The sequence below is a fragment of the Aethalodelphis obliquidens genome, unplaced genomic scaffold, assembly GCF_003676395.1.
Source record: "Aethalodelphis obliquidens isolate GAN/ISIS:26980383/991018 unplaced genomic scaffold, ASM367639v1 scaffold50, whole genome shotgun sequence".
NCBI lineage: Eukaryota > Metazoa > Chordata > Mammalia > Artiodactyla > Delphinidae > Aethalodelphis > Aethalodelphis obliquidens.
Window position 1 is genome coordinate 3,036,214 of NW_020837994.1, and position 24,809 is coordinate 3,061,022.

The following is a 24,809-nucleotide window of genomic DNA, read 5'->3' on the forward strand; positions in this document are numbered from 1 at the left end:
AGTATTGGACTTTAAAATCTTACGTTGGCATCTGTAAGGCACTTCCAGGTACTAAATTTACTGAGTGCCTTGTGTGTGTCATTTACGGTGTCAGGTGCTGGGAGTATACAAAGGGGACCAAGGCATTGATCCTACCTCCATGAAACTTCAGTCCACTTGAGGTTAACGAGGCACTTAGAAGTTTATACCAGGTACATGGGACTCAGAGAGTGGGAATAATCAGGTCTGTCAGGAGGGAATCAGGAAAATCTTTATAGAGAAGATGATACCTGAGGTATTTTAAAAGATGAAATAGTATTCCCCTTTTGAAAGAAGGATGGGACATTTTAGGTTCGGTGAGTGGAAATATGGTAACATGGAACATCACACATGATGCTGTTTGTTTATTTAATTCTCACCACTGTGAGAATTAATTCCTTCTGTGAGGGAAAGAGTTATACTCAACATTTTTTTTTAAAGACAAGAAAATTGCAGCTCAGAGAGATTAGTTAATTTTTCCGAAGACTCATACTAGCCAGTGGCAGAGCTAAAATCATCCCTGGTCGGCCTGATTTTAAGGTCCATGTTATTCCTGTCATGATGCAGTTTTCTTCCTTGTTTTGAATAATAACCTCTTCCAGACTTCTGACAACTTTTAGTGTTCTGTAGCAGCTGCATTCTTAGTAAGACTCTAGTGAGAGAACTCTAAACCGGTTATTCTGTTACATTCATGAGATTTTGCTGGGATAGACTTTACATTGTATAGCTTGATACTGTTTGGGAAACTCCTCCATAGTGACCCAACACTTATTGTGCTCTTCTCCTCTTCTAACTGGGTAAGTTTCAGTTAGAGTATTCCAGAGAGACTGGGACACAACGGGAGAAAATTGTCCAGTGAAGGGTATTCATTTGAGTTCCATTGACTGAGACATTTCTCATCCAAAAATAAAAAAAAAAAAGAAAACTGTTTGTGTGTGTTTTTAAGTAATCCATAACATGAGAGCCTTTCGTGGTAATGAGACCCAGATTTCCTTCTGTGTCTGTATCCCTTCATACAGGCATGATTTCTTGGAAAGGAGAGTCCATATGTCAAACAGTGTCTCATTGAGAACATGGAATGATTCCATAGATGCTGTGGCAATGATTAGAGTCTTAAATATTTTGTTCTGTCTGGATCAGTGGGTGCATGGTTCCTTACCAAATCAGCTGCCTCAGTGATTGGGAAGGCAGGATGGTAAGAGCTTTTAGATCACTTATTGTACTTGGATGCATTTGAATATTAATAGTTTGTCCAACATATAAGTCAGAGGGACATTTGAATGAATTTATAATGTTGTCATGGCCATTGTGGGTTTGTGGGATCTATTATCATAACAATTACATAAAAGATTTAATTATAAAAATTACTGCAGCCCCGAGTAGATACCTACATTTAAAAAACAAACCAGGGCTTCCCTGGTGGCGCAGTGGTTGAGAGTCCGCCTGCCAATGCAGGGGACACGGGTTCGTGCCCCGGTCCGGGAAGATCCCACATGCCGTGGAGCGGCTGGGCCCGTGAGCCGTGGCCACTGAGACTGCGCGTCCGAAGCCTGTGCTCCGCAGTGGGAGAAGCCACAACAGTGAGAGGCCCGAAAAACCAGAAATATTTATTATGAGGAAACTGCAGAATTTTGTTGTTTGTAAGCCCCTTAAAACATTGTTTTAATAAGGGCTTTTTCACTTACCTGAGTCTACAGTTTATTCCTGTTCCTCCCTGAACCCTCCCACTCCCCCTCTAACTTCTTTTCACCAACAGACCTATCATCTGTGACCTTTCTAACCCCCAGAGCAGCATAAGGAATACAAGCCTCTGCTCTGCATTAGGTGTTAGGGGCGTCATTAATGCTTACTGGAAAAGCACACCCCAGAGAGCCAGGTTTTGGCTTTGGCAGGTAAAAAGCCTTTTAGATCTTGGAATGCTGGAAACCTTAAACCTTTTGGTTTTTTTAGCTAAAGTGATTGGCAACAGAATGTGACATCTGAGGTTTCGTGGCCAGCAATAGCCATAATTAACCACATGAGCTCACATTTTCCCACTGGAGGTACAGTGGTCTTGGGGTGATGAAAGTGACTTCCCTACCAGGAGGTGGTTTTCCTTTTGAGGGTATTGGAATACCCTTGGGCCCTGTAATGCCTTACCCGTGGTCCTTTTAAAATGCTTTTTAATATAAAACTTCAATATTGGAAATCCAACACCACAGTGTTTAACTGCGAGGCTGTGACAGAGCACTATGGCCTGGAATAGGAAACAACCTAGGGTTTTTAATGGGTGGAGTGGGGAGTCTTGTGGTGGAAACAATGGTGAGTGTGAACAACTAGAATCAAAACTGATTTCCAGTATTACCCAGTTTTCCGTTTTTGCTATTTCTTTTTGGTTTTTGATGTACATATATAAGATTCTCTTAGAGATGCCCTTTTATGTTTAAATTTAATCAAAATTGTTTTTTGTTGTTGTTGTTTTTTTTGTTTTTGTTTTTTTTTGCGGTACGCGGGCCTCTCACTGTTGTGGCCTCTCCCATTGCGGAGCACAGGCTCTGGACGCGCAGGCTCAGCAGCCATGGCTCACGGGCCCAGCCGCTCCACGGCATGTGGGATCTTCCCGGACCGGGGCACGAACCCGTGTCCCCTGCATCGGCAGGCGGAGTCTCAACCACTCTGCCACCAGGGAAGCCCTGTCTTGTTTTTAATTAATTAATTTTATTTATTTATTTTTGGCTGCTTTGGGTCTTCGTTGCTGCATGCAGACTTTCTCTAGTTGCGGCGAGTGGGAGCTGCTCTTCGTTGCAGTGTGCAGGCTTCTCATTGCGGTAGCTTCTCTTCTTTAAGCTGCACAGGCTCTAGGTGCACAGGCTTCAGTAGTTGTGGCGCACGGGCTTAGTTGCTCCGCAGCATGTGACATTTTCCCGGACCAGGGCTCAAACCCGTGTCCCCTGCATTGGCAGGCAGATTCTTAACTACTGCGCCATCAGGGAAACCCACAAAATTGTTTTGATTATTGGAAGGAGATGGTGTTAGAAGACCAGTTTCCGTTCTTTTAATATATATGTGGATGTAGTCCTCGAAATAGGCAAACTTAATTCTTTAGTATTACCCTTTTAGTAATACGGAAAACTGGAGATGCTTGAGTGTTTAGCTTTGGATAGATTTTTTAAACTATAGTTTGCACTTGACCTATTTTGGGCAGGCTAACTGAGAGGCATTCTGATTTTTGGAAGTTTTCAAATCCTTTTCTGTCAGGTCACATACGAAAGGAAAAGCTTACTTACTGTAAGTACTTACTGTACAGTAAGCTTACTTACTGTAAGTTCTTACAGTTCTTACTGTAAGAGCTTACTTACTGTAAGTTCTCTTTTTCTTCCTCTCCCCTCAAAAGAAGGTTCTGAAAGACCAAGTCCTTTTACTGATAGAAATATTTTAAATTTGATAAGCCCTATTCTTTAGAGAAAGCAGGAGGCAGGATTCAGCAACATCTGATGGAACTCACCATCCCAGCTGTGCTTCCAGGGATAAATATTTGGGGGGCTGGGGTGTAGATAGAATTCTCTCTCCCACTCCATCACTCATAGTTTTTACTTATATGGCTTTGACCAAGTCACTTATGCTACGTGAATCTTATTTTTCTCATTTCTAAGTTGATAGCATCAGATGCAGTGATTTCTAAGGTTTCTCCTGGCTCTAATATTATATATGATGATTAAATTATAATGTAATGCATTTACAATGTAATGTAATTTCAGTCTCTAAGGTAGTCTGATATACATATTTCAACAGTAGGAAAGTATTATAGTACTGTGAGTCTGGGCCAAGAGCACATGGTCTCTAAAAATAGGATTCTCGTCAGTTAGGGCATGCCCAGTAGTCAGTTGAAAGGAATGCTGTTTGATTTTTTTTTCATCAGTTTGATTTGAGAGAACATGTTACCAAGGAGTTTTTATGTGTTCTTTGCCCTTACTAGAAAAGTGTGAAGAAACTAAGATAATACACGTGTGTTATATGCTTGGTGTGTTCTAGGCTCCAAAGTTAAAAATTGTTACATTCCACAGTAAAGTTCTGCGACAGTGTGGTAGAGTGCTTAAAGACAGAGGCATCCGTGTCAGGTCAACGCACATACTAGCTATCTTAGTTTGGAGAGGTTCCTTAACTTCTTTGAACCTTATTTCTTCATCTGTAAATTGAATGAAATAGCATATAAAACGTGCCCAGTTTATTAATTGTTGATGAATGAATGACTATCAGAAATAAAGCATCATGGTCAATTCCTGGCAGAAAAAAAAAGTGTACAATAAAAGTTACCTATTTTTACAGTATGATCAAGGAATCTGCTTTGGTAGTCAAGGGTGGAGAATGCACTGAGTAGTATACGGCTATAGTAGGGGTCCTACAGTAGGAAGGTAGTGCTTAGATAACCAAGTTTAAATATAAAAAAGAAGAATGTGGAAAATATTACTAATAATTGAAGTTAAAGGTACTCTTAAAAATCAGGAAATACTCAAGCCAAGGTCATCTCAATCATTTCAGCCTTTCTCTAGCCAGATGTATTCCAGATATGTGTTAAATGTGTGTATGTGTGTGTGTGTGTGAGAGAGAGAGAGAGAGAGAACTTTTTAAAGTATTTTAAGAATATTGTATACCAAGCAGTTATTTTTTCCTTACCCCTGGGGCAAGCTTAAAACTTTTTATTGTATTACCCTCAGTTCTGGGTACCTGAATGATTATTTGTCGCTTGGTAGGCAGTAGCAGAAATCTAGATGTTGAGTTAAAAATCTGTGACTTCTTAAAAGATACATACTTATGTTTGACTGTAGGAGACATGTATTTTTTCCAACAGTTGCTTCCACACAAAAATTGCATAAATAGAATATATATGAACAATGTGGTTTTTGACCTTTTACTATTTAAAACATTTTTTTCTCCTTATCCTATCTCAAACTTCACAGACTTAAACAATGCTGTCTTTATGAATATTGAGAACATACCCCATAAGGATGCACTGTGCTGTTTCACTTCACCTTGGAATTAATAACGTTGTACAACAGTACAGCTGTTTTGCTTATAAAGTTGTTAACGAGTAAAATGTATAATGTTAATATAGATGTAATGTTTAAACCTCTGAAACTAATTTTTGCATTGTATAATAGACTCAGGTATTATTTTTGCCCTTAAAAATGCTGGGAAAGAGAGTAATGGAGATTTGAATGCAGTAAGAACTCTTAAGATTATATATCAAATTTTAATCTCATCACATTAATTATTGGGGAATAGTTTTAAATGTAGTAGATGAAATTTCAAATCTTATTAATGTGTTTAGATTTCTATAAAATTCATATAATTTAGATAGGTGAATAATATTTTATCAATTATTTCTTATAAAATCTCTCTTGAAATTGATTTATTATGATCTCATAGGTACATTTATAAGGTAAATAGTTATTTTCTATTTCTCTGTTTTTGAATTCACAGCAAAAGATGATGGAAGCATTGCTGTTGCCCTTGGTTACACTGCACATTTAGTATCAATGATTTCCTTTTTCCTACAAGTGCCCCTCAGATATCCTATAATTCATAAGGGATCGAGATCAACAATCAAAGATAATATTAATGACAAGTTGACTGAAAAGGAGAGAGAGTAAGTATCCTTTTAAAATATTCTTTTAACATTAAGGCAGTATGAAGCATCAACTGTATTAAAAATATAAAATGTGACCTAGATTGTGGTGATTTTTGTATATCCTTTGTAAAGTGCTCCATTTCTTTAAAATAGAGTGTAGTCAAAATTGCTGTTGATAGCAAAATTGACTCATTCAAATTTAATTTGCTTTTGTGAGGTAAGTATCATATACTCTGCAAATATTCATGTAATATCTGTTGCCGCTAGTCACCAAATGAAATGCTTAAAGATTTGTCAGAGAGACAACCAGGAAAAAGATAAAAGACTTAACAGCAGATTGTACATATCTAAAAAATGGGTTTGTGAACTGGAAGATAGCCCAGGAGAAAATACCTGACCAGGCACAAGTACAAAAGAGATGGATTTATCGAAAAGTGCTAGACATATGTAGGACACAGTAAAAAGTCTAATATACATATAATTGGAGTCACAGAGAGGGAGAAGAGAGCACACAGGGTAATTGTAACATTTTAAGAGATAATGACAGAGTTCAAATTTGACAAAAGACATCAAGCTATAAGTTCAAGAAGCATTAAATACAACACAAAGTATGTTCAAAGCAAACATACTTAGGGGAATTATAGTAAAACAGCTGAAAACCAAAGAGATAAAGTGAAAATATTAAAATTACCTAGAGAGAAAAGAGATTTGCCTCAAAAGAGCAATAATAAGGCTGAAAGCTAATTTCTTAAGAGAAACATTGGGAACCGGAGATGATGCAGTGACTTTTTTTTTTTTTTTTTGCAGTACGCGGGCCTCTCACTGTTGTGGCCTCTCCCGTTGTGGAGCACAGGCTCCGTACGCGCAGGCTCAGTGGCCATGGCTCACGGGCCCACCCGCTCCGCGGCATGTGGGATCTTCCCAGACGGGGGCACGAACCCGTGTCCCCTGCATCGGCAGGCAGACTCTCAACCACTGCACCACCAGGGAAGCCCTGCAGTGACATTTTTAAAGCATGTAAAATGATACTGCCAACTTAGAATTCTGTATTCAGTGAATTATCCTTCAAAAGTAAAGGCAGGGGACTTCCCCGGTGGCACAGTGGTTAAGAATCTGCCGCCAGTGCAGGGGATATGGGTTTGATCCCTGGTCTGGGAAGATCCCACATGCCATGGAGCAACTAAGCCCGTTCACCACAACTACTGAACCCCATGTGCCTACGGCCCGTGCTCCACAACAAGAGAAGCCACCACAATGAGACGCCCGCGCACCACAGTGAAGAGTAGCCCCCACTCGCCGCAACTAGAGAAACCCCACGCAGAGCGATGAAGACCCAATGCGGCCAAAAATAAATTAATTAAAAAAAAAAAAAGTAAAGGCAAAATAAAGACATTTCAGACTATCAGTACTGAGAAAACGCATCTGAGCAGACCTATACTAAGGGAAATACTAAAGGCAGAATAAAAATAATCTAGCATAGAAACATGGAAATGCCTCTCCTCCAGAAATTCTGATTCAGTTGATAAGCCCAGACATGAGATATATTTTTCTAAAGCCCCTGAAGTGACTGTAATGTGCAGCCAGGTTTGAGAACCACTGTTCTACTGATGGATTGCGAATGTTGTGTTCGTGGGCGTGAAGAAATGAAATATCCTCCACTCTGTTTAGGAAACTGCAAGAGAAAAGGCAGGAAAGGTGAGCATCAGTGGAAGAATTTAGTACTGTATCTGGTAGGGCTTGTAAGTGGAGGGCTGGGAGCGTGTGTATAGTTCTATTCAGTTCCTTTTCAAAGGCATTGATTACTTTATAGCCCAAGTATTATTTTCAATTTCAAAACCTTTTATTTAAAGAGAGCCTGAAATATATATGTTTGACAGAAGGGGACATGAGTATGGTTTCTTTCCTCTTTTTAAAAAATTGAGGTGAAATTCACATAACATAACTTTTTTAAAGTGTACAATTCAGTGGCATTTAGTATCTTCATGGTATTATGTAATCACCACTTCTATCTAGTTCCAAAACATTTTCATCACCCTGAAAGAAAACCCTGTATCTATTAAGTAGTCACTCCCTGTTCTCCTACCCAGTAACCCCTTTCTTCAGTCCCTGGCAACCACCCCATTTGCTTTCTGTCTCTATGGATACCTCTTCTGGATATTTCGTATAACTGGAATCATTTACGACATGTAACCTTTTGTTTAGGGTTTCTTTCACTTAGCCTAATATTTTCAGTGTATCCACGTTGAGCACAATCAGTGCTTCATGTACTTTTATGGCTGAATAATATTCCATTGAATGTATATACCACATTTTGTTTATGCATTCATCTATTGATGGGCATTTGGGTTATTTCCACTTTTTGGCTGTGATCATTCATGTACAAGTATTTGCTTGAGTATCCATTTTCAGTTCTTTCGAGCATATAACTTGAAGTGGAATTGCTGGGTCATATGGTAATTCTATGTTTAACTTTTTGAGGCACCACCAAACTGTTTTCCACAACAGCTACACCAGCTTACATTCCCTGGTATAAAGTGGTATACACATCATTGTGCTTTTGATTTGTATTTCCTTAATGACTAATGATGTTGAGCATTTCTTCATATTCTTGCTGGCCATTTGTATATCTTGTTTGGAGAAATACCTACTCAGATTTTCAGCCTGTTATTTTTCCTTTCAGTTTTATTGAGATATAATTGATATACAGCACCATAAAAGTTCAAGGTGTACAGCATAATGACTGACCTATATACATCATGAAATGCTTACCACAGTAAGTTTAGTGAACACCCATCATCTCATGTAGGGAAAACAATTAAAGAAACAGAAAAAAATTTTTTTCCTTGTGATGAGAACTCTTAGGACTTACTCTCTTAACCACTTTTATTTATAACATTCAGCGGTATTAATTATATCAGTCATGTTGTATGTTACATCCCTAGTACTTGTTTATCGTATAACTGGAAGTTTTTACCTTTTGACTGCCTTCATACAATTTCCTCCCACCCCTTACCCCTCCGCCTCTGGTGACCATAAATCTGATCTCTTTTCCTATGAGTTTGTTTGGTTTTGAAGTACAGTTGACCTACAACACTATGTCCTGGTAACAACATAGTGATTTGATTTTTCTGTGCATTTCAAAATGATCACTACAATAAGTCTCATTATTGTCACCATATGAAGATATTACATAATTAAGACTATACTCCCCACACTGTACAGTTCAAACCCGTGACTCATGTAATTTATAACTGGAAGTCTGTACCTCTTAATCTTCCTCACCTCTTGCCCATATTTTTAATTGGGTTGTTCCTGTTTTCGTTGAGTTGTAAGACTTCTTGGTATATTCTGCATACTAGACTCTTATCAGGTAAATCATTTGCAAGTATTTTCTCCCATTCTCTAGGTTGTTACAGTTTAAGGCCTAAAATTAAGGTCAGTATTATGTGCTGCCTGGATATCTGGTGAAACCAGGAGGGCCTTGAATAGTCCCTCCCAACTCTGCTCCCATGGATCAGGCCCCCTATCCAAACAACCCTCTTTATTCAGGGGTCTAGGTAGTCTCTGCTTATTCCTGAGTAGTAAATTTCAGTTCCTTGCCAGATGGGTAATTATGGAAACAAACCAATCACATCCTCCCCTGGGAACCAATCATCACCACTCTGTCCTTTTCATACTACAGAGCCTGCCACCCATAGCTCCTGGTTGTTCGCTCTCTTCTCAAGTGTAACCCCATGTGAGTCTGTGTGGCATGCAGTGTCCTCCTCCCCTGGGATTTGAGTATGTGTGACCAGTAATATGCTTTTAATCTCATATGTCCAGTGTCAGATGTTGAGTGTTCAACCATCCCCACGACCCTAGGGGTCTCTTATCAATGGGGTGAATAAGAGGAGATTAAAATAGTTGTTTTACTTTCTTTATAGTGTACTTTGATGCATAAAAGTTTCGGATTTTGATCAGGTCTAATTTATCTATCTTTTTTGTGTGTGTTTGTTTCTAGAGCTTTTGGTTTCATATCTAAAATCCATTGCTAAATCCGAGCTCATGAAGATTTACCCCTTTGTTTTCTTGAAATAGTCATAGCATTTTATCTCTCTCATGTAGGTCTTTGACCCACTTTGGGTTAATTTTTGTATATGTTATGGCTTAGGGGTCCAACTCCATTCTTTTACATTAGGATATCCAGCTGTATCTGCATCATTTGTTAAAGAGACTATTCTTTCCTCATTGAATGGCTTTGGCACACTTGTTGAAAATTAATTAGCCGTAGAGTATTTCTGAACTCTCAGTTCTAGTCCACAGGTTCATATGTCTATTGTTATATATCAATTCCACAATAAACTCTGAAATTGTGAATGCTCCAACTTTGTTCTTTTTCAGTACTTTTCTGGCTATTCAGAGCCCTTTGCAATTCCACATGAATTTGAAGATCATCTTTTCTATTTCTGCAAAGAGGGCCTTTTTTTTTTTTTTAACATCTTTATTGGGGTATAATTGCTTTACAATGGTGTGTTAGTTTCTGCTTTATAACAAAGTGAATCAGTTATACATATACATATGTTCCCATATGTCTTCCCTCTTGCGTCTCCCTCCCTCCCACCCTCCCTATCCCACCCCTCCAGGCTGTCACAAAGCACCGAGACAATATCCCTGTGCCATGCGGCTGCTTCCCACTAGCTATCTACCTTACTACGTTTGTTAGTGTGTATATGTCCATGACTCTCTCGCGCCCTGTCACAGCTCACCCTTCCCCCTCCCCATAACCTCAAGTCCGTTCTCCAGTAGGTCTGTGTCTTTATTCCTGTCTTACCCCTAGGTTCTTCATTACATTTTTTCTTAAATTTCATATATATGTGTTAGCATACAGTATTTGTCTTTTTCTTTCTGACTTACTTCACTCTGTATGACAGACTCTAGGTCTATCCACCTCATTACAAATAGCTCAATTTCGTTTGTTTTTGTGGCTGAGTAATATTCCATTGTATGTATGTGCCACATCTTCTTTATCCATTCATCTGATGATGGGCACTTAGGTTGTTTCCATCTCCGGGCTATTGTAAATAGAGCTGCAATGAACATTTTGGTACATGACTCTTTTTGAATTTTGGTTTTCTCAGGGTATATGCCCAGTAGTGGGATTGCTGGGTCATATGGTAGTTCTATTTGTAGTTTTTTAAGGAACCTCCATACTGTTCTCCATAGTGGCTGAACCAATTCACATTCCCATCAGCAGTGCAAGAGTGTTCCCTTTTCTCCACACCCTCTCCAGCATTTATTGTTTGTAGATTTTTTCATGATGCCATTCTGACTGGTGTGAGGTGATACCTCATTGTAGTTTTGATTTGCATTTCTCTAATGATTAATGATGTTGAGCATTCTTTCATGTGTTTGTTGGCAGTCTGTATATCTTCTTTGGAGAAATGTCTATTTAGGTCTTCTGCCCATTTTTGGATTGGGTTGTTTGTTGTTTTGTTATTGAGCTGCATGAGCTGCTTGTAAATTTTGGAGATTAATCCTTTGTCAGTTGCTTCATTTGCAAATATTTTCTCCCATTCTGAGGGTTGTCTTTTGGTCTTGTTTATGAAAGAGGACCTTTTAATAAGCTGTTGGCTTCAGTTTGCTAGCAATTCATTGAGGATTTTTGCATGTATATTTATAAGGAATATATAGAAGACTATAGTCTTCTTGCATGGCTTTTCTGTCAGGATAATAGTGGCCTCATAGAAAGCATTATGAAGTAAGTGTTCCCTTCTCTTCTACTTTATTGGAAGAGTTTGAGGATTGCTGTTAATTCTTCTTTTAAATGTTTGTTAGAATTTACCAGTGGAGCCAAGTGGTTCTGTTCTTTTCTTTGTTGGGAGGTTTTTGATTAGTGATTCAATTTCTTATTATAGGTCTGTTCATATTTTTTATATATTCCTGACTCAGTTTATATCATTTGTGTGTTTCTAAGAACAAGACCATTTCATCTAGGTTATCTAATTTGTTGGTGACAGTTCATAGTATTTTTTGTAATCCCTTTCATTTCTGTAAGGTCTTTAATGATGTCTATTTTCATTTCTGATTTTAGTTGTTTGTGCCTTTTTTCTTTTCTTTTTTTTACAGTACATGGGCCTCTCACCGTTGTGGCCTCTCCCGCTGTGGAGCACAGGCTCTGGACGGGCAGGCTCAGCGGCCATGGCTCACGGGCCCAGCCCCTCTGCGGCATGTGGGATCTTCCCAGACCGGGGCACAAACCCGTGTCCCCTGCATCGGCAGGCGGACTCCCAACCACTGCGCCACCAGGGAAGCCCTTTTTTATTTTCTTATTGTAGCTAAAAACTTGTAGCTAGAATGAGAAGATGTGATGGATCTTTTCAAAGAATTGACTTTTTGGTTTTGTTGATTCTCTCTGTTGTTTTTGTCTCTTTTATCTCTAATCATTATTATTTCTTTCATTCTGCTAGTTTTGGGTTTTGTTTTCTATTCCTTTAGATGTAAAGTTAGGTTACTGATATGAGAGCTTTCTTTTTTTCTCTTTTCTTTTTTTTTTTTTTTTTTTTTTTTTTTTTTGCAGTACGCGGGCCTCTCACTGTCGTGGCCTCTCCCGTTGCGGAGCACAGGCTCCGGACGCGCAGGCTCAGTGGCCATGGCTCATGGGCCCAGCCGCTCCGTGGCATGTGGGATCTTCCTGGACCGGGGCACGAACCCGTGTCCCCTGCATCGGCAGGCAGACTCTCAACCACTGCGCCACCAGGGAAGCTCTGGTTTGTCTTACTTCTTGAGCAGTGTCTTCTGCATTTCCTCACTGAGTGAGTTCTGACTAGGCAAAACAAAGGCAAGTACCTTGCATTAGTCCTGCAGGTCGCCCCCAGATAAGTTAGAACAAACCAACCCAAATGTTTTAGAATAAGATCTGCTCTGCTCCCTTAAGAACCAGGGGTCAGGGCCCCACAAGGGCAGCCTGCTGTCTTTAAGACCACTGCTGAGCTGGAGAGGGGGTTAAGGACAAGATAAGTAAAAATGCTGCAAAGCATTCCTTCTGATTTTGAGTTTCCTTTTTCTTGATTCATTGTTCAGCCAGTTGTTGTAAGCCTTTGACAGTTTTTGCTTGATTTTTTTTTTCAATGTTTCTCTAGAGGGACAAGTCCTTTGATCTACTTACTGTACCATTTTTGCTGACTCCATTCCATTTGTTTGTGTAATGATGAAAAACACTACTTGTAAGGGATGAAGGGACCCCTAGGTAATTTTAAGAGGAGAGAATACCATAACCAGATATGTCTTTCACAGAGATGACCTTGTAGTTTTGTGGAGAATGCCTCCCAACCTTCTGTAGGCTCCATATTAAGAAAATTAAGTATCTCTCCAGATTTTTATCAGATTTGTGCATGATGATCTGCCTTAAAATATTAGTTATGTAGGAAGGTCACTTTGGGATCTTGAAGGGGGGGTGCTCCTCGAAATGAAAAATACTCTCTCTCCAGATCAGCTGCGCACTTTAATTTGTGAAGGAGCAGCTTAACATGTGAGCACTCCAAGTAGTATGCGCCAGTGTGAGTAGTAGTGATGATTTGTTTATTGATTGATTTTCCGAAGCAATCTGGGAAGGCCAGGGAGATTTTGGTGATGATGTTACTCATTTTTTCTTTGGCAGCCAAGAGAACCACAGGAATTGCTTTTTAGTGAATGAATTTTATATTATACCTCTATCTCCCCCTTTTCACTGAAACACAAATTGTATTTTATTGATTCTAATGTAAATACTTTTGACATTTTAATATTGCTAAAAATGAGATACATCTTACAATTAATGGCATGGTTGATAGCATTTATCTTTTCTTAGTGATACATAAGTTAATGATGCAGTTCACAGTTGATGCTGTCTTAGATTTTATGAACTATCAAATATTTTCACTGGGCAGTAAAGCACTTCAGATCCATTTTGGAACAACATAGATGTGTAAATAAATATCTAAATACAAATACATTTATTGATTATGCTTGTTGATTGAATCAGCCTCTCAGTTATTAGCCTGGATGACTGAAGGAGCAGATTAGACATGGTTTTCTTTTCTCCTGAGTGTGTCAATTTTCATGTGAACCTTTCCAGGGTATTAGGTGGAATCATGTCTTCATGGGAAAATAAGAATTAAATGACTAATTGGATAAATTATGCTTATTGTAATAGGCCTAGGAATCCTCAGCCTCTGCCCTCTCTGATTACCTGTTTCATCTGGCCATTGGAATGTGATATATCAGGGTTCAAAGCTCTATTTAGCTAGTTTTGCTACAAGGGGGGAAAAAAACACCAAAAACTAGTTTTCTCCTTTGTATGGTCTGTTTGAAGCCCAGGTCTGGACTGATGCCTTGCCTAAACCATTACTTGTGCACCTGCACACTGTAAAGGGAAACTCTGAAATCTTTGCTGCATTTCATTTTGAGGCTCAGACCACAAAACACGAAGGAATGTAGCCAGAGTCCAGCTGCAATGTTCTTTTACCCCTTATTTCGTTTTTCACTGAGGACTGAAAAGTAGGTTTTAAAGTGATTTTTGAAATGAAATGTGTTGGTCATTGTTGTTGTGCTACTTAACCATCTGTTAGGTAATACATTCAGAATAGACTAGCTCAATAGATTGAGCTACGACATAGCTGGTCAGAGCATTTGGCTTTTCAAGCCCTCAAAAGATGTCTGAAATTTTTTGTTTTATTTTCAGAAGGAGAAATAGGGAATGGTGTAAATTGGCAGGCACTTTTGAAACTTCCTGGCCTGTCCCTGACAAGGTTTTTACAGATCTCTAAAAGCTGGTCAGCTATTTTTCTGTAGTGGGATTATTGGAACCAAGAGAAATGGTAGTGCTGCTTTTCCCATTTTGTGGATTTTTTTGTGCTTATGTTTATTCCTGTGGAAGATCTTGACTAAAACCCCAGGAATTGCTTTTTTAACCTGATTGATTCTGATTTCTTTTAGAAACAAATTCTAGAGTACAAAGAAATTGTGATCTATCCAAAATCAGACAATCCTGGGCCCAGATCGTAGTCACTGCATGTGGATTTCATGCTCATGAGAGAAGGAATGGTCAGTTCTAACGATCTGCCACCTTTTTGTGACTGGGGTGCATATGGCCATCATGTATACTTATACATAAAGGAGCTGGGGAGACAGATCCCCAAGCCTGTGACTTGAGCCACCTTTCAGCCACCTTGGCATGTCTGGATGTTTATGGAGCTTCCCCTTCAGCATAACCAGGTTGCATTTTGCCAGGAGGGAAGGGACAAAGGAATTTGCTGAGTGGCAGTGATCAGACTGATGGCCTATCTGTATTCCTTCAGCCTACCTCTTGGTCTGGCCACACTGCCCTATTAATAAATGAATGAGAATTTTTTCTAATGGTGTCTCCTTGAATCAGTGAGAATACTTTGAACTTTATTTGCATAAGTAGCAGATTCTCTATAGAAATAGTGACTGACCCTTGGGATTTCATTAGCATGTATTGAAAACCTAAATTTTTTCTGACTATAATTCTGACTCCTCATTGCTATTCTTCTCTGCTTTAGGCATACTTAAACACCTGTTGACACATCTTATATTAAAAATTCTAGATTCTTTCGTATAAACATTCTCGGCTTCTGTTTGTAATCGAGCTGTTTTAATGTGGAGAGTTCAGAAGTAGTCGCTGTTTTCACTAAATTAGCATGTTTACTTTCGTGGCGTCCAATTAAATCTGATGGCCTCCTTCCAGAAGTGGGAGATTTTCACATGATGCTTAGGCTTAAGTGATGTGGCCTTAATTTTCAACTCTTCTACTGTTTATCCTATAAATTAGAACATTTTTTGTAACCTTTCATCTTCATTTTATTATAGGTTGTTGCTCAGATGCTGGCATTTAAAGTAGTCAGGAACTCAGACCTCAGACCTTTATATTGAACAATGATTGTGATGACTTGAGGCAGAGGGTGAACCAAATGCTTTGGTTTTCTATTTTTTCTTGCTGTGCACCTTAAAAGTATAATCAAACGAATATTTTTCAGTGTGCCTAATATAGCTGAAATGAATAAAATTATTAGTTCTTTCAGGTTTTCTACTTGATTACAGGAGTGTGACCTAAGTTGAAAAATCTCTGTTCATGTGAAAACTTTCCCAAACGCCTATAGTCCAGCTCCATTATAACTACCTGAGAGTACACAGTGGAACAAAAATAAAGATGAAAAAAAATGTTTCTGTACATGCAGCATTGTAGACGTGTTTTAAAACCAGTCAGAATATTCTTAGGTCGTATGAGTCAACCCTTCATTTCACAAATGGAGAAAGACGTTGCAAGATGAAGTAAGGTCAAATAAGTTAACTAAGCCTTCACGTTGATCTGGCCCCCTGAGGGAATCAAGCCCAGAAGATGGTCCAATTGTTAAGCGTAGTACTTCTAAGCAAGCATCTAGGAGATGGAAGAAGTATATTTATCAAAAAGGGGCTATAGGGCTTCCCTGGTGGCGCAGTGGTTGAGAGTCCGCCTGCCGATGCAGGGGACACGGGTTCGTGCCCCGGTCCAGGAAGATCCCACATGCCACAGAGCGGCTGGGCCCGTGAGCCATGGCCGCTGAGCCTTCGCGTCTGGAGCCTGTGCTCCAACGGGAGAGGCCACAACAGTGAGAGGCCCGCGTACCGCAAAAAAAAAAAAAGGGGGGGGCTATATATGAGACTGAAATACCCCTTTCCTGGTTTAGGGGAAGCTCACTGGTAAAAAATGCCATGATGTGAATTCCTATATATTAAGCGGAGTCACCGTGTTCTTATTGAAAATGTTAATTATTTAAATCTCATTTATCAGTTGGTTCACTTAACATTTGTTTTTCCTCTAAAAGGTACAATGCAAAATGCCTCTCTTTTCTTCTCTTTCCTCAATTTATTTAAACTAGGCAGAGTTTGTTTTTGGTTTTTTATCACTTAAGTCTTTGAAGTTATGTTGGAACTTCACCTGTAATCACTGAGCAACTGGGGAAAGGTTGTCCTCTCTGAGTCTTGGTTCACCTGGTATAATATCTATGCCACTAGATTATCATGAGGTTTAAATGAAGCACAGTGCTTGGCACACAGAAGATGCTCAATAAAATTTTGCACCTACGATTATGTATACTTTGAGCTTTGCAACAGTAATTCCAGGCAGCCATGTATTTTTTTTTTCTAATTCTAGGTGCTAAAAGGAAACGTGGGCCTAAGAAAAGGTTAAGGAAAATTAAAAATGCAACCCAGTAGAATAGTACTAGATTTCTTTTTGTAGTAATGCCACAGGGTACATCGTCTTTCAGTCATTGGTGTAAATGGAAAGGACTAATGAAGTTTCCCAGAGCACAGGGTAAAATAAACTGTTGCAGGGGCTTCCCTGGTGGCGCAGTGGTTGAGAGTGTGCCTGCCGATGCAGGGGACACAGGTTCGTGCCCCAGTCCGGGAGAATCCCACATGCCGTGGAGCGGCTGGGCCCATGAGCCATGGCCCTTGAGCCTGTGCGTCCGGAGCCTGTGCTCCGTAACAGGAGAGGCCACAACAGTGAGAGGCCCGCGTACCACACACACAAAAAAACAAAACAAAAACTGTTGCAGGTCTGAAGGCTTGTTTCTTACTTCAACTACTCAGGGAGTTTACTGCCTATTATCTGCTAATGAGTCAAGTAAGTGTCTGTGTTTTAGAACCTATCGGTTCAGCGAATGCTGAAACCCTTATTCATAAAAGGAATGTAGAGCAGGTTCAAATAGTTAAAACAGTTCCCAGCCTGGCCCGCTACTTACTTTTTTAGTCTTATCCCAGTGCCCTCTCAGTTCATAACCTAATTGTGGTTGTACATAAAGCTCTTCCATTATTATCTAAAACTTGCCTTGTAAAGTCTTTCTTAATTCCCCATAGTTTCATGGACTGTCGTAGCCTTTTGTGATCCTATGAGCAATTCTTTCTATGTAGGATCTCAGAAATGAGTTATGTTTATATATGTTCTCATTTCATTTTAACAGCAACCCAGTGATACAAGTGATGTTTTAGAGTTGTCTTTTTGTTGTCTGAAATATTTTCAGTGTAGAAACTGCATCTTACTTGGCATGAAACTTACTCCATTGTCTTACCCAGAGCCTTGTATTGTGTAAACACTCAATAAATATTTTTTGAATTGAATTAGGAGAGCAAAAGGGATGTTCAGTTTCTGCAAATGCTATTAAGTAATCTGACACTCCATGCTCTAGCCCATAGTTTTAACTCTAGATGCTCTGGCCAGGACAATCCTTGTTTCATACACTCCCGTAGGACCATGGGAAGCTATTAACTTCAGTGCCTGTTGTAATCCAAGGCACAGGCAGTCGTGCTAATTGGGCTGTGTTCAGGAGTGAGAGCAAAGAGTGTGTTTTAAAATGAGGAATCCCCATGGAAATATTAGGCAGCAGAAATCAACAAAATAAAAATGCAGAAGGTGGTTGCTGGGTGAAACAGGAAATGAACACCTTACGGAGATTAGGCAGTCCACTGAGAGAGGGGAAATGTGGAAAATGAGTCAAAAGTAATTGTGTAGCCATTTCATCTCTGACATTTGGAAGCATATTGTTGTGTGTGTTGTTTTTAATGAAGTGTGTTTTACAGTGCTGATGTTATTATCTGGATGAGGAAGTCTTCTCTAGTATTATTGTCATCTCAGCTTTCTGCAACCAACTAAATTAAAATACAGTAATATAATGGGACAGTGGAATAAAAAAGAAAACCAGATGACTCTGACATGTGACCCTAACTTGAACTTACTGCTTTTCTGGTTTGCAGTGTGCTCAAATCAGTGTAGAGAGGTTCAATGTAATGCTTTGAGGGACCGGGGAAAGTAGAGGAATAATATATTTAGTTAATAGTGGGCTATGTCATGGGTTAAAGATTGTTACATTATTAGAATATGTGAAATCAGTGTTTCTCAACAGGAGGTCCCCAGAGCATCAGTGAGTTCTCCAGGTAGCATGGACTGGCCTTCTGCGGTCTGTTATTAATGTGCATCATATGACGGCATAGATGCTTTGGATTCTGATATGAATTAATCATTTACTCTAATAAATAAGACTTTGAAGAATGAAGACATTGAAAGTAGTATCTTTCTTTCCTTTAATTCTTATGTTAGATCTTTTGGTAGGCAAATAGTGAGGGATATGAGGATAATTATATCAAGCCAGAGAGTTTGGAGTAAGTGATTTGTGGAATCTTTCAGTTTTCTGAAGAAATAAATGGGTGGAAAGGTAAGAAAATTATTTTTAGGTAGATGTGAACTTACTGTAACTTCCCAAAGCATCTTATTATAATAGTTCTTTAGACAGTTTTCTAGGAATAACATTTATGTCTTGGATAATAGTGTAATTGTAAAACAAATTTATATCATTCTTTTAACCAGATGGTTCTATTCACTGCCATTTTTTACTCCTCTCCCCACAATAATTTACAGTTATAAGATCACCAAATGTAACTTCTGAATTGGATTAAATGATCAATTGGTTTTCAGAGTTTTTCTTCTCTAATTCCTTGAAATGAAAAATTGATATGAGAGTTAACTCATGTATAGTTAAGTCACAGGAGAGTTAAATTACAAAAGACTTACATCACTGAAGTCAGACCATATGTTGAGGACTAGTACATGTTTGTCACTGCACAAGATGCTGGTATTAGGTGAAATTACTCAGCTGCTGAAGTGGCATCAGGGATGGAGAGCAAGTCAGTAGACAGTCATCCTCAGCATTATAAGGGTCATGTTAGAAATACTTGGGGATGAGTTGAGCAGCCAGCAAAGGCATGCTTTAGGAGGTGGCCCCTAAACATCTGAGCTGCTGAGTGTGGAAGAGGCTTAGGAGCTGCCCAAGCAAAGGCTAGATACAACAGAAGGACACACACCCTGGCAAAAAACAGGTATTGCCCCTTTCCATTGGCCAAAGCATCTAGTTTCTCACCCAGCCTGGTGAGTGACTTCAGGTTGCTCAGCAGTTTTCTTTTAGGCATAAATAAAAGAGGGATAAGTTAATAGTTCAATCTTTAGTTGATGTAAAAATGAAAATTACTTTCAAAGATGATTAGCTTTGAGTGGTTAATATCAATATACATATATCCATTTATTCAAAGCATAGTAATATATCTTTATAAAGTGTTCTGGATCACAGGTTGGTTATAATAAATATATGACTAATTTGACTTAAATATATATTCACTTCCATATATAACTATTTAACAGGGATTAACTATATATATTGGCATGTGAATAATAAAAGTTGTGTTTTCTAAACTTAGGAAAGGAGAAATGGCTTTTCCATTTCACTCTTCTGAAAGAACTTCAGTATCAAGCACATCTTGAACCAGTTTATTTTGCCTCACTAGTCTCTGTGCACTGGCTTTAGAGAAATGTGAAGAGTAAAAGAGGGAATTTATATAAAATTACCATTGCATATAATAGTCAGTCAGTAAATATTTGTATACGGGGTGATAATAATAAGTAGAAATGAGAAATTTGAGAAGTCCATGGCTTCTAATTCAGAAAGGATCTCTTAAATAAATCACAGAAACATACAGACCATAATATGAGAAATGATCCATAACTTTGATTTCATTTCTTAAAACTTGCTAATAACAAAATGAAAAGGTAAGCCACATATCAGGAGAAGAGATTTGTTACCACATAGATCAGCCAAGGGTCAGGATCCAGAATATGTGGGGAAGAAAACCTTTATATATTAATAAGAAAAGGAGCAGTCAACCCAATAGAAATATGGACATAGTGTATAAAGCAGCTGTTACAGAAGAACAAACCCTAAATATCTAATAACATAAGGACAAAATACTCACTAGTATTTTACTAGTCTCACTGGTAATCAGGAAAATGCAAATTAACACCACAAGAGATACCATTTTACCTCCATCAACCTGGCCAGAAGTCGAATGAATGTCTGTTTAGTACCTAATTTGGTGAGCATATAGATGAAAAGGAACTCTTATCCTTTGTGAGAGTTTCAGTTAGTTTGTTTCAGAGGGCAATTTGAAAATACAGTTAAATCTGCACAAACTTTCCTCAACCTAACAGCCTCACTCCTGGTTATATATTAGGCTTTTGAGTAGCTTTTACATTTATGCTATCTATGAATATTTATTGTGTCTGTATTATGTAGATAATTAAATTATCTCTTGGCTACCTCTATTATTCTGTATTGGAATTATTCACAATTATATAGCTAGTATATACTTTTTTTAAAGTGACTCTATCCTTTTGTACTATTCCTTTCAGGGTCTCCATTACATTGAAACATAATTTTTTTTTTTATAAATTTATTTATTCATTCATTCATTTATTTATTTATGGCTGTGTTGGATCCTCGTTGCTGTGCGCGGGCTTTCTCTAGTTGCAGTGGGTGGGGGCTACTCTTTGTTGCGGTGAGCAGGCTTCTCATTGTGGCTTCTCATGTTTTGGAGCACAGGCTCTAGGCGTGCAGGCTTCATTAGTTGTGGCATGTGGGCTCAGTAGTTGTGGCTTGCGGGCTCTGGAGGTCAGGCTCAGTAGTTGTGGTGCACGGGCTTAGTTGCTCCGTGGCATGTGGGATCTTCCCGGGCCAGGGCTCGAACCCATGTCCCTTGCATTGGCAGGCAGATTCTTAATCACTGCGCCACCAGGGAAGCCCCCCCACCTTTTTTTCTTAAAGCTACTTCCTTTAAGACTAGAATACATGTTTCTTTGTATACAGCATCTCCTTTTCATACAGGGTTGATGCAGGTGGTTACTTTTTCTCATAATTCATATAATTTTCATATACCAGTTCTTGATTAGTTTTAGATTTATAATAGTGGTTCTCCATATTTACTTTTGAGGAAATATTGATGATAATAAATGCCAAGAATTTTGAGTGCTACTCATTTATATTGTTGGAAACCTTTTTAAAAGACTTACAAAAGAATTAGTTCTTCCCATCCTGCTTGTTAGTAACTCCCATTAATATAAATGATGACTCCCAGGTTCATGATGTTGAGAGTCTAGTGATGAAATACTAGAAGTGTTAACAGTAGTTAGTTATAGAAATTTACTGCTGTAAGTTAATTAAACACACCAGTAAGTAACTGGAGCGTTTTATTATTTAGTTTGTATAAATATACAGTTGGAAAGTTAATGAGAAATGGCAAGTCTCTTGGAGTTTGATTGACAGCTATACTAAACCTTTTTAAAATGTGTAGATGACGAATGAATTTATTGAGACAACTTCTGTTGTAAAATATTCCATAGAAGGAATATTTATTTTTGAGTGTGCAGTAGCATAATTTTGTCATTTCTGACTTTAAAAAATTAGTTACTAGAGGAAAAACTTTTTAGAAGTCACCTCCTAATATTGAATTTGCTAAATAGTGTTCTGTATGGGAGATACAAGACTTTCTTTTATTATTTTCTGGCTTCTATATTATTTGTGGTCTCTGCATAAATCAAAAAATGGGAGATTCCTGAGGTGGTTGAGAAGAATTTGGTAAATAAATAGCATGTTATTTTCCTTCAGAGATTTCTAGGGGAAATGGTAAGCAGTATTGTGTTCTAAGAAGATACAGCTTGGTCACACTTAATTGAAAGCAGTTTCCTTTCTCATTTTGTATCATTTTGGGGGGAACCTACCTGTCTTTTTAGCATGCAATTTGGAATAGACACTTAACTCAATTTTGTAGTATTTTTATTATTAAATGCTAATTCAAAGTCAGGGTTCATAGTATCAGAATTATAAACACATAAATGAACCTGCTCACCTATTCATTCATTCATCAAATGTTCAGTAATTATGTACTGCCTGAGAGACATTTTTCTAGGTTTTTGGATTATAGTAATGGGGGCGCTGGTGGGATGAATTGGGAGATTGGGATTGACATATATACACTAATATGTATAAAATAGATAATTAATAAGAAGCTGTTGTATAAAAAAATAAAATAAAATTCAAAACAAAAAAATGGCAGGGACTTCCATTGTGGCGCAGTGGTTAAGAATCCACCTGCCAATGCAGGGGACACGGGTTTGCTCCCTGGTCCCGGAAGATCCCATGTGCTGTGAGCAACTAAGCCCATGTGCTACAACTACTGAGCCTGCGCTCTAGAGCCTGCAAGAGCCACACCTACTGAGCCCATGTACCTAGAGCCCATGCTCCGCAAAAAGAGAAGCCACTGCAATGAGAAGCCCGTGCGCCACAACGAAGAGTAGCCCCCGCTCACCGCAACTAGAGAAAGCCCGAGTGCAGCAATGAAGACTCAACACGGCCAAAAAACCAAAAAGGCACAAAATTCTCAGAAGTTATGTATATGTGCCATACAAATTATATTCCCATCTGTGGATCAAATGGGGACATGTACCAAAATGAATGCTTTCCCAGAAGGGCTGCTTGGAAGCACCAGGAAGAGATAATAGTAGTAGCAAGGGGACCATGCTACTCTGATAATGGCTCTGGATCTGGAGAGAGAGAATAGGAAGGGGCAGGGAGAGTTGTTCACAGAAGACACTCCAAGTGTGGACCTTGCAAATATAAAGCTGAGTGTGATGAAGATACAGAGAATGTTGGGTGTGTATGTAATATAGATTGCAGTGGATACAGTTTTAATCCTGTGTCTGCTTCTGATGGGAGTTCCTATAACAATCCCTGTTTTGTTCGAGAAGCATCTTATATAAAACAAGAACAAATTGATATAAGGCATCTTGGTCATTGTACAGACACAGATGACACTAGTTTGTTGGGAAAGAAAAATGATGGACTACAATATCAACCAGATGTGAAAGATGCTAATGATCAAAGGGAAGATGTTTATATTGGAAACCACATGCTTTGCCCTGAAAACCTCAGTAGTTACTGTATCCATGGAAAATGTGAATTCATTTATTCTACTCAGGCTTCTTGTAGATGTGAGTCTGGTTACACTGGACAGCACTGTGAAAAGACAGACTTTAGTATTCTCTGTGTAGTGCCAAGTAGGCAAAAGCTCACTCATGTTCTTACTGCAGCAATTATTGGAGCTGTACAGATTGCCATTATAGTAGCAGTTGTCATGCGCATAACAAGAAAATGCCCTAAAAACAATAGAGGACGACAGCAGCAAAACCTAGGCCATTTTACTTCAGATACATATTTCCAGAATGGTTTAAACTGATGACTTTTATATGTATACTGACGATGTGATGTACATATAAATTATGTCTTTTTTTTAAAGAATAGAAATATTTATTTCAGAGGCCTTCTTTTTGGACATTTTTAGTGTACTGTTGGCTCGTATTTAGAATATTCAGCTACAACAGTTTTGGACTGTTTAGTCTTTGTTTTATGTTTTTAAATACAGAAATTGATTTCACAAATTTGTATTACATGGTAATTCTAAGACTTGTTCTTTACCCATAAAGTAATATTTTTGCAAAGACAAACCACTTCCAAATGGTTATAAAGTCATACCCACTTCTTCCACAGTGACCACAGCAAATGACCAAGCTTGAACTGAAGGTAAAGATATTTACAGATTACTTTTCTTACAAAAAAAATCTAGAAGACACTGTGTTTAGACATTTCAATGTTCTTGAGATTTATTAACCGATTTTTTAGACACTACCTGTTGCACGAACTGTAAAGCTGTGTGTGTTAGGTGTAAAATATTTATAAGATGTATGAACTGGAATTTTATCATTTCTCTCTTTGAAAAAATAATACTGAATTTTTTAAAGTATATGGTAGCAATGATGGAACGGATCAGTGAAAAGTAGATTTAGATGTTGTGAAAATAGTCTGTTTAACAAACAGATTTGAATAAAACTTACTCTATCATTTAAAAAAAACAGTTAAAACCATCTCCTTTTTTCCTTTTTAAAATAAATGATTAGTTTAAAATCAGTTCTGTAAAGGCTAGATGTTTTTATAGAGCAGATACAGACTAAGAAAGTGAGCATATTATCTCAACTTATTATCTAATTTGAGAGATAATAAAAATACCTTGTTTTGTGCCTTTTATTCAGTAACACTCCTTTCTTTACCTTGTCTTATGAACACATTGCAAGATTCATCAGGCATACCCCTGGGAGAGCAAGAAAGACAATCTGATTTTGAGCAGAGAATGATATGGCTGGTTGATGGGCTGTTTGGGACTAGTCTCAGCAGTCATTTTGTCACTAAGAGTAAAGGCCCGATTATTGACTAGAAAGTACTTTTTAGATAAA

General features: G+C 38.3%; 1 protein-coding gene and 1 pseudogene across 1 annotated transcript in view; both read left to right on the forward strand.

The window, feature by feature from the left end:
* Positions 1 to 24,809, forward strand: part of UVRAG (UV radiation resistance associated) — a 318,729-nt gene that overhangs the window by 185,402 nt on the left and 108,518 nt on the right. The window contains exon 12 of the mRNA XM_027083424.1: positions 5,479 to 5,644. Coding sequence (XP_026939225.1) covers positions 5,479 to 5,644 — 166 coding nt within the window. The remainder of the gene's footprint in view (positions 1 to 5,478; positions 5,645 to 24,809) is intronic.
* LOC113607784 (tomoregulin-1 pseudogene) lies at positions 22,833 to 24,059 on the forward strand (annotated as a pseudogene).